The 9,952-nt window shown below is 40.1% G+C and overlaps 2 protein-coding genes across 2 annotated transcripts; both read right to left on the bottom strand.

The window, feature by feature from the left end:
- Positions 1-545: 545 nt before the first annotated feature.
- lgals2a (lectin, galactoside-binding, soluble, 2a) lies at positions 546-5,260 on the bottom strand. The gene is made up of 4 exons (XM_014020900.1): positions 5,155-5,260; positions 3,797-3,870; positions 1,126-1,297; positions 546-1,042 (listed from the first exon to the last, which is right to left on the bottom strand). The coding sequence occupies exons 1-4, from the start codon at positions 5,158-5,160 to the stop codon at positions 896-898; spliced, it is 399 nt and encodes a 132-aa protein (XP_013876354.1). The 5' UTR covers positions 5,161-5,260; the 3' UTR covers positions 546-895.
- Positions 5,261-9,237: 3,977 nt separating this feature from the next.
- On the bottom strand, positions 9,238-9,952 carry LOC106526310 (beta-galactoside-binding lectin-like). Its single transcript, XM_014020888.1, has 3 exons — positions 9,876-9,952; positions 9,593-9,761; positions 9,238-9,411 (listed from the first exon to the last, which is right to left on the bottom strand). The coding sequence occupies exons 1-3, from the start codon at positions 9,950-9,952 to the stop codon at positions 9,238-9,240; spliced, it is 420 nt and encodes a 139-aa protein (XP_013876342.1).

Below are 9,952 nucleotides of genomic sequence, written 5' to 3'. Positions count from 1 at the left end.
GTTAGTTAGTTTGTTTGTTTGTTTCTTGACTGTCAAGTATAATATTGTATTGTGTGTATTGTACTGTATATTGTGTTAAGTATTTGAGTATGCATGTGAATAGTTGGTGTTAAAACCATTAAGAGGTGGGTTTAACTTCAAATCTTGTTTTGTTGTCCTTAAATGATGATAATGTATCTAAAAAGAAATGAGATTCTAAAAAGGTAATGATAAGTTGCTTGTTGAACATTGCAGACTTTTTMTTTAGTTTTACATCTAACACTAAACGTAACGTGATTCAGCTATGCGGAAAATCAGTATAACCAAAACTAATATCCCCAGATGATCTGAAACCAGAGGAAATAAAGCTGGATAATACCCACGTTTCCTTCCAGAGGAGCAGAGATGAAACTCTTACGTTCCCARATCTGACATGAAAACAACAGATAGAATCTAAAACAAGACTAACCTACAAAGAAAACATAGTTGTCTTTGTGATTTGACCAYATCATTTCAAAATAACAGTGTAAATAATATCATAAAATAAAACCAGGATGATAATTTCCTGCTRTTGAATAAATTGTTTTTATTGTGCCAGGAAATGTAAGCGTTAGATGTGTATGTATATACGCACATTGCATCGGGTTCTTTTGAAACTGCAATGCTAATTAACAAAAACAAAACGTAGTTTTGCTTTTCAGCCAACAACTTTCTGCTCTACAGCTGTGAACATATTTCCTGTGCAGATATATAGGAGCCCTGTACCATCTATTCATAAGTACATATTTGCRATCACATTCATGTGGTGTCAACATAGCATGTGTTAAAAAAGCCAAGCCTTCTTTGGTATACTTCCAAAACCTTGATCATCTTGTTATCTGAGGTTCAGTCCACAAACTGTTTGGACGATGGCAGTCTACTTGATCTCAACACTTCTGATGTTAACTTCTCCATTAAAGCGGATGACGGAGCATGTYTCCGCACCGGTGCGGTTTGGAAAGCTGAATGTGGAGCCATCTGTTAAAGACACAATAAACTCTGCAGGGGTGAATTCGATGGCAATCTATGGAGGGACAAAGAGAAATGAGAAAAAGATGAGAAGTTATCAAAATATACGACACACAACAATACACACACGTCCCTCACCTTGAATTCCTCTCCTTGTTGGAAGGGAAAGCCRTCCGGGCGGACCTCCTCACACCAGCTGCCTCCTTCAAACGAGTTGCAGACGACTGCATTCTCGTCTCCGTGGGCATTAAAACGAGGGTTGAAGTGCAGAATAATATCTTGCTCATTAGGGCCAATGTTTACCTCAAAGCTGCAGTGAAGAAACAGAACACAAAGATTTAATATAGTTTTCTTGATCAACAGTTCATCTGGCTTTTTTTAAGTTTTCTTTGAACACTGGCTAAATTTTCAGTCCTTTTTTGGCTCCTGGTGACAGCATATTGCACAGGATGTTCTTTAAAAAGGAATAAAATGAAGACGTAAAATAAAAACAAGAAGTGTCAGGCTTATGCCTCTACAGCAGATGAAGTGAATCTAACAGCAGCATTATTGAGAAATAGGATGGTGGTGGTGGGGGGGAGGTTACAGCTGCATACCAAGTTTCTGGCTGGTGACACTCAAAGTGACATTGTTGGTAATAGGGCTGCCACGATTACTAAGATTATTAAAATAATCGATGACTAATTTAATAATCGATTAACCGTTCTCTTTTTTTTTTGTTGTTTTTTACTTTGTTTTTCTCTCCAAACTGCTTTGACACCTTCCACTGCCACATCTGCCTTTCTGGCCTTGACACACATGCACAGTAGTGGTAAATGGGGTAGGCCGTGGACGTCACAAGACATTATACAGACAGGCTCTGGTATCATGGCTACCCAGCAACGGAGCTCAAAAGTGTGGGATCTTTTTAAGAAAATGAAAGAGAAACCTGTGCAATATCTGCAGAGCAGAACTTGCCTTCCACAGCAATTATTTTTAGTTAGCATATAGCTAAAATCTAACCATGGTTATATAATAGCAGTTGCATTCTGGCGCGATAAGCTGGATGTTTATATTCAATTAACGTATGATCCGATTAGTCGACTAATTGAAAAAATAATTGGTGATTAATCTATTATAAAAATAGTTGTTTGTGGCAGCCCTAGTTGGTACTGAAATCTCCATTTTCTACCACTCAGTAGTCAGGGCGCAGAGGCAATAGTTCCAGGAGAAAAACCCTCTTCCTGGCGACTCCATTGATCTCCTCTTGAGGGATTCCAAGGTGTTTGTTGGGCCAGAAAGCAAATGAGAGCCTTGCAGAGAGTTTCCCAGTTGTATATGCCCRGGAAAGCTACTTTAGGAGGCCTTTAGGAGCCATCCTAATCAGATGCATGACCCACCTCAGCTGWCTCCTTTCAATCCAGAGGAGCAGTATTTCTACTCTGGGCTTCCCCTGAATGACAATGCTACTCACGCTATCTGTAGGACTGAACCCGGTCACTCTACAAAGAAACTYTATTTCAGCTGCCTGTATCCTAAGTCATGATCCATGACTTAAAAATCTGATGGTCATCTAGCTGCTTCACACATAGCAGCAAGCTGYCCCAGTGCACACTGAAGCTCATAGTTTAAAGATGCCAACAGAACCACATCATCGGCATAAAGCAAACCAGACACCCTCCTTTCCCCAACTGCACCGTTAGATCCTGTCCATGAAAGCTACAAACAGGATCAGGGACAAGGGACGGCCCTGGCGGAGTCTAACTTTGGTTGTACGAGGACCAGAAAGCCCTTAAAACAACCCAGACGTCCCRCATGGCAGTACTCCTCACAAAACCAARAYATTTTATGTACAACCTTCAAAAAAACCCGATGAGCTTTTGATCAAGATCAGTTTAAAAAAGACTGAAAAGTTAGACTTATAAACCAAATACGAAAAAAAAAATGGATGACTTGAAACGTTTGCAAAGTGTTGCATCTACAGTGTCCAAYCCTTGGTAGGGTGGTATTTGTAGTCTCAACACCAGCCATTCCCTGATTGGCCGGCAACAGATTGGTTTCAGCTGCTCCTCGTTTCCCCTGATGATTTCTGTGGCTTTAAAATGCTCCACTGATGATCAGATCTTTGCTGGAACATCTCACGTCTTATGGTATTGGTCAAATACAATAATCTGTTGCCTTGCCTTGCTCTTGGAACTCTACTTACCTGCCACAGCTCCTCCGCCCTAAGCCCTACTCACCTGCCTCGGCTCCTCACCTCCTACCTGGAAACATAACTTACCTGCCTCTGCCCCTCTCCTACCTGGAAATGTAACTCATGCTTCTGCTCTTCACCACACACCTGAAACATAACCCACCTGCCTCTGCCCCTCGCCTCCAACTTGGACACCCTACTCACCTTTCGTTCCATGCTGCCACTCCTCCTGGAAACTGTAAGCAAATAGCTAACCTTCAGCTTAATAATTCCCACCAGCTCAGTCTGATCATTTCCTTCTTCATCCCTACAGATCTGAACCACACCTGTGTAAAAACTGTAATAAACTCACCATTTATTTTCTCWCTGAGTTTCTGTTCCTCTCGGCTGCCAAATTATTGACATTCCTGAGTCCTGATAGGTGTTTGGAAAATGATTGTAGTGTTAATGCTTCTGCCTACTCCTATGTTTTTATAACCTTATAATTTAATCGTTTTGAAAGAACAACTCTTCAGCCTTATGACTTTAGTTCTGTCGTAAAATGAAATCCCACATCTCAGAAATGTTTTCATCTTAATACTGTTTGTGGATTCAAAAGAAATGTGCAAAAGTATAGATGGGTTGTTAAAAACTTACTTTGTAGCGTCCGGTTTAGCCACTCCAACAACAGTCAGGGTTTGTCCAACACTGAAGAACATGTTCTTTACGGTCTGCATACAGTAAGAGGAGACACATGATGAAACAACATGCTATTGAGAGATGACATTACAGTTTTGAGTTTTCCAGGCAGAAACTAGTCCTAACCATAGCCTCTGCCAATTTTCCTACACTCACTTTATCCTGTCTGCTGCAGCAACATGTGTTTTCAATTTTACTCCGATCTGGCAAWGTTTGCAGAATCAGGAAAAGAGCTCTTTTGTTGCCAAGAATCTTTTTTTGCACATGCTGAAATGGAAACAAAGCTGGAAATGCATAGATGTGATGAAGAACTTTTGTTCAACTGAATATTTTCCTCAGTTGAATATTGGATGATAAATGGTGGAACAAGCTATGCATACCTTATTTGAGGTGGCAAAACTGGAAAAATATGTACTACTACAAAAAAAAAAAAAAACGTTTGAAAACTATTAAATCCACAAGGTTTTGCCATGTTTCCTGATTTGATCTTTTCTTGCCTTTTCTGAATTTTAGATATTTCTTCTGTGTTATAGTTTTTTTTTTATTTTTACTGGAACAGATATCACTGAGGTTTGAACTGGGCGGGGCTGGGCTGCGTTCAGAGATGAAATTCACCCACCACTTCTTGTCACAGTGACRAAATGTGTCTGCCAAATACCCACACTTATGTTCAGTGTGGCACTTTTACTGAATTAATACTTGTACTAAGGAACTTTATGTTGAAAAATCTGCAACATCACTGGAAATTTCTTACGGTGCGATTAGTACAGCATTATTTATTTATTACACTTTGCCTGTTTATCTTATTTTAGTTCATATTATCTTCAAATACAGTTTTAATATGTGCAAATTGTTTATGTGTTTACCCCAGAAGCCAAGCATTAAAAAAAAAAAGGCCTTCTTTGTAATGCAATAACTTTCTTAACCTAGAGCAATCACGATGTTTCTCTGACTTTTTGGATCTAACAATGAACAAGAGAGAAGATGCAGCAGGAAAGAGGTAGAAAATTGTATTTAATAGAAAGATTAAAATATCACTATTCTGCATCAGAAGACTTTGGTGAATATTTTGACCATAAAAGGCAAAGTAAAGAAATCCACTRCGCCAGATTTTTCAAACTGCTAAACAAATTTATATGCAGTGATTTGTATTATTTAATGCTTTGATCAGCGGATACATTTACATCAGCATGTGGAAAACTGAGCCAGCACCAGCCGTTTGTTCCACATTTAAACACGAGCTAAAACTGTATCGTTAAAGTACAAAACGAAGCAAAGCAAAGCCAGAACACGGCTGTTGGGAAAATGATACTTACTCCCATGATTGTTGCAGATGAGGGTGGTCAAGTAGAGCTGAGACAAAGTATGGGTGCTGCAGGGCCTCGCCTCTGTGCCTGCACCCAGACAGCTGCTATATACAGAGCAATGTGGGTGGGCGCTTGAAAGTGAGTGACATTCCACACAGCCAATACATGAGCACCGTGACTGATCACCAGCCAGCTGGTTTCAAATGAACGCATAAAGAGTGTAAAAACTGAAACAAGAAACCTCACAGCTGGATTAACAAGCACTTCAGTGAAGTGGCAGATTGTGACTTTGGATTGTAATTTTAAAACTTGCCTGAGTTGAAGTTAACTTTGTGTGAGAGYGCTGCCCAGAGTCAGAGACAAAAATAGAAATACATTTGTTGTCAGGGAGACAAATATTTACAACAGACAGCTGCCCTGATGTCCACCTACTGTATATAACATCTTATAATTTAGTTACGTCTCGTGTCAGAGTAATTTCTGCGAAAGTAAACTTTCCAGAAAAGAAATGAGTCCAAAGTTAAACTATCTGACTCAAGGGCAGAAGTGGGCCACACATTCTTCATCTGACACAAAGCAGTAACGTGACTGTTGCTGTTGGAACTCAAAGATTGCAACAACTGCGCTCTTGAACAATGAACTATTATTGAAGAAATGGGTATTRGACTTAAAATCAACTCTTCTATTTACATAGATGATGACAATTTATCCCATAAAGACCCRTTGTGACACTGGTGTCACCGCCCTTGTTAACATTGAGAAAAGTTTCTTATTAAGGTTTAACGTTGACTTTTAACTCACGAAGTCCCTAAGTGACGTCTACTTGACAAACTACTTTAACTACTTAAAAAAGTAGGATATTTATTATAAATTATAAATTAAATATGCCCAAAGTGACATACTGTATGTGACATTTCTAAAAGGTGGAGGTATTAAAAACGTCAGCAATGTGTTACATATAATCAGTTTGTTAACATCTGCATACTTTTCATARAAAGTAAAAATGGGTCTGGGTTCAAAGGATTAGTCTGTTTATGTCTGAATGTCATTTGTGATTTTGTTCTTGTGTAAAGGTGCAACAGTGTTGTTTGGCAGGTTTTTTTTTACCCCCAGTGTATAAATGAAAACATWTAAATCTACTTTTAAAAATGCATTGAATTTAGAGAAAATTAAAGGCCCAGCATTGCCTGAAAAAATGCACATCTTCTGCCTTTCAGGCGATTATTGAGAAATGTGAAAAACACGTGGCTGTGTTGGTCAAATTCTAAAAGGTTTKTTAATGTATATTATGGTAATGAGGTAGTACGTAGTCACACAAACATGTCGTCCTAAGACAACATTTCACAACCATTCCACGCAGCCCAACTGGACTGTGTATGGGGTGTTGCCTCCATGGGCCATGGTCTACGTGGGCTGTAGCCCCTGAACTGAGACACAGCTCAAACGTTTTATTAAAATCAGTTGTTCATGAGATAATATGGGTTAATGAAGTTTTAGGTGAAACCAAAATGTAACAATGCATACAATTTAGCCCAGCTTCTATTAAATTCAGTGAGTTGTAGTGATGTTTGTGTTTTCTAAGGTCAGATGGCTATGGCCACCTTCTTGAATTGTGCTGACTTCAGTTACCCAATTATAGATTTACACTCAGTGACAGACAGGATGGGGATAAACCGTGTCAGCAAGATTTATCAGCTCAGGTCTCCTGAGATCAATGAAGCTGTTACAAGTTCAAATCTGCTGCCATGCAAGCTGTTTGGTGATTGAGACATTTAACTGATGGTGTCTGGCGGATAGACTTTTCTGAGTGTTGCATCATGAAAATCTAGTCATTAAAATTTTGAGAACTCAATATGCATTTAATCAGGAGGATAATTACTGAGCAAATATTTCAGGAGAGAGCCAACACCCGTCTATAATTAAACAACCATAGAATGTATTTAGTTTCACAAATTATGCAAGGCTCCTTAAAGACGACCCTAAAAAAAGGTCCTGAGGGACAAAATAAATACCTTTTTTTTGTCTGCACTTCTAATTCCTGACAGTAAATTAGATGGACACGTTTTTTTTTTTTTTAATGAATTTATTGAAGAGTAATCATATTGTTAATATTCATATTTTTTTCATCATATCAAGCAAGTACAATGCCTGGCCAAAAAAAACAAAGTCACCCTAATATTTGTTGGACAGCCTTTAGCTTTGATTAAGCAAGCTTCTGCAACGTCACCACATTAATTTCTGTCCAGAGTTGCACTAAAACATCGCCAAGATCTTGTATTGACGACGGCAGATCGGGACCTCTGCGCAAAGCCTTCTCCAGCATACCCCAAAGATTCTCTATCGGGTTCAGGTCTGGACTCTGTGGTGGCCAGTCCGTGTGTGAAAATGACGTCTCATGCTCCCTGAACCACTCTTTCACAATTCCAGCCCGGTGAATCCTGGCGTTGTCATCTTGGAATATGCCCGTGCCATCAGGGAAGAAAAAMTTCATTGATGGAATAACCTGGTCRTTCAGTATATTCAGGTAGTCAGCTGACCTCATTCTTTGGACACATAGCATTGCTGAACCTAAACCAGCCCAGCTGCAGCAACCCCAGATCATAGTACTGCCTCTACAGGCTTGTACAGCAGGCACTAGGCATGATGGGTGCATCACTTCACCTGCCTCTCTTCTTACCCTGACGAACCCATCRCTCTGGAACAGGGTAAACCTGGACTCATCAGACCACATGACCTTCTTCCACTGCTCCAGAGTCCAATATTTATGCTCTCTAGCAAATTTAAGCCGCTTTTTCCGATTAGCCTCACTGATTAGTGGTTTCCTTATGGCCATGTAGCTGTTTAGTCCCAATCCCTTGAGTTCCCTTCACATTGTGCGCGTGGAAATCCTCTTGCTCCCACTAGTAAACATAACCGTGAGCTCTACTGTTGTCTTTCTACGATTTGATTTCACCAAACGTTTAAGTGATCGCCGATCTCGATCGTTCAAAATTTTCTTGCGACCACATACCTTTGGGGCGGCTGTGGTAGAGTGGTTAGGGGAGTCGACCTGGAACCGGAAGGTCGCCGGTTCGATTCCCATCCAGTCGACTCAGTCGTTGTGTCCTTGGGCAWGACACCTTACCCACCTTGCCTACTGATGGTGGTCAGAGGGTCCGGTGGCACCTGTGTAAGGYAGCCTCGCCTCTGTCAGTGCRCCCCAGGGCAGCTGTGGCTACAATTGTAGTTTGCCATCATCAGTGTGTGAATGTGTGTGTGCATGGGTGAATGTCTGCAGTGTAAAGCGCTTTGAGTGTCGCTGATGGATAGAAAGGCGCTATATAAGTACAGTCCATTTACCATTTACCTTCCTGGACGATGATATTTCCTCACGGTCCTTCCAGTTTTTGATAATGCGTTGCACAGTTCTCAGCCCGACTTTAGTCTTTTCAGCAATCTCCTTCGATGTTGTCTCTGCTTGATGCATGCCAATAATTTGACCCTTCTGGAATGAATTGAGATCCTTTCCTCGACCAGAGGATGTATCTTTCATGGTTGTTTAACAAGTGAGTTAGGGTTCAATAACTTGTTAGTTAAAACATCACCCATGTAATCGGAGGCTTTTATCTATTTGTTTAGTCAAATCCTAGTGGTGACTTTTTGTTTGGTTAGACAGTGTCTTAACTACTGTATTGGTTACAAATTTTGAGTATAAAAACAACAAAGCCTTTTTACGAATGTGAGCATAAAAGAGCCATTTGAGGACAAAAGCAAGTGTTTTTCTAAACACTTGTAAGGCTGACTGAAAGCATATGACAACAAAAAAAAATCACATTCACTTATATTTAAGTGAAAAGTTCTGAATGCTATGTAGAAATGTTATACAGATATAATGACTGATGTGTATGGTACATACTGTATTTCTGTCTGCAGATCTTTAGATTATGACTTTTTTAGCTCTATATCTTGTCTCCCCATCGTTTTGCTTATATCTACTCTCAGTCAGCTAACATGCAGAGCTGACACAGATTTGAACCAGTTTGGAAAACATTTGACCCGATGACTTTAGAAAAAAAACATTTAGAAGCCAGCGGTTCTTTGGAGGATTGACGTTTACTTGATCTCCACGCTTACGATGCGAACATCCCCAGTGAAGCTGAAGAAGGAGTATTTCTCTGCTCCAAGGCGGTTGGAGCAGAGCACTGCACTGACCACTGCACGAGTGGTCAGTGCAGACTCGCTCCAAAAGATCACTGAAAACCCCGAAGATGTGAATTTAGCTGTGATCTGAATCAGTCAGGAAAGAAAAGAACGGATGGAAGGGAGGATTGTTGAAATATTACTTCCAATTTACAACTCATTTTTGATCATTTTCTCAGTTGAAATAACATGCATATTCACCAAAAGTTAAACATCGCTACCCATTTAAAGAGTGACCAGGTGTGTGTGAGAAGAGAACACGTCCCACCTTGAACTCTTCCCCCTTACAGAAGGGAAAGCACGAGTGATGCTGCTCCTCACTCCACTTGCCTCCCTGGTAAGAGTTGCACACGATTTTCTGATTTCCTTCTAAATCAAATCGTGGGTTGATGTGCAGCATTAGGTTCTCTTTGTTGAGGCCAATATTCACCGAAAAACTACAATGAAGGAAAGACAATAGATTTGTTAGATTTTCAAATGCAACACAACCTCACAGATACGTGTTTGCTGCAGGTAAACAGCACCTGGTGAGTTAAAGGTTTGGATCTCACCTGGAAGCGTTCGTTTTGGGAATCCCAACAACAGTAAGAGTTTGTCCAACTTTGAAGGACATATTCTTTATTTCCAT

Source organism: Austrofundulus limnaeus, unplaced genomic scaffold, assembly GCF_001266775.1.
Source record: "Austrofundulus limnaeus strain Quisiro unplaced genomic scaffold, Austrofundulus_limnaeus-1.0 Scaffold271, whole genome shotgun sequence".
In the NCBI taxonomy this organism is placed as follows: domain Eukaryota; kingdom Metazoa; phylum Chordata; class Actinopteri; order Cyprinodontiformes; family Rivulidae; genus Austrofundulus; species Austrofundulus limnaeus.
This window is presented reverse-complemented; position numbering and strand designations above follow the sequence as displayed.

What these genes read in the sequence shown, in the direction of transcription:
- LOC106526310 (XM_014020888.1), bottom strand. Translation starts at nt 9,952, where the DNA reads ATGGAAATAAAGAATATGTCCTTCAAAGTTGGACAAACTCTTACTGTT. An exon ending in CCCAAAACGAACGCTTCCAG is followed by an intron (nt 9,762 to 9,875) that starts GTGAGATCCAAA and finishes CCTTCATTGTAG; the next exon opens with TTTTTCGGTGAATATTGGCC. An exon ending in GTAAGGGGGAAGAGTTCAAG is followed by an intron (nt 9,412 to 9,592) that starts GTGGGACGTGTT and finishes TGACTGATTCAG; the next exon opens with ATCACAGCTAAATTCACATC.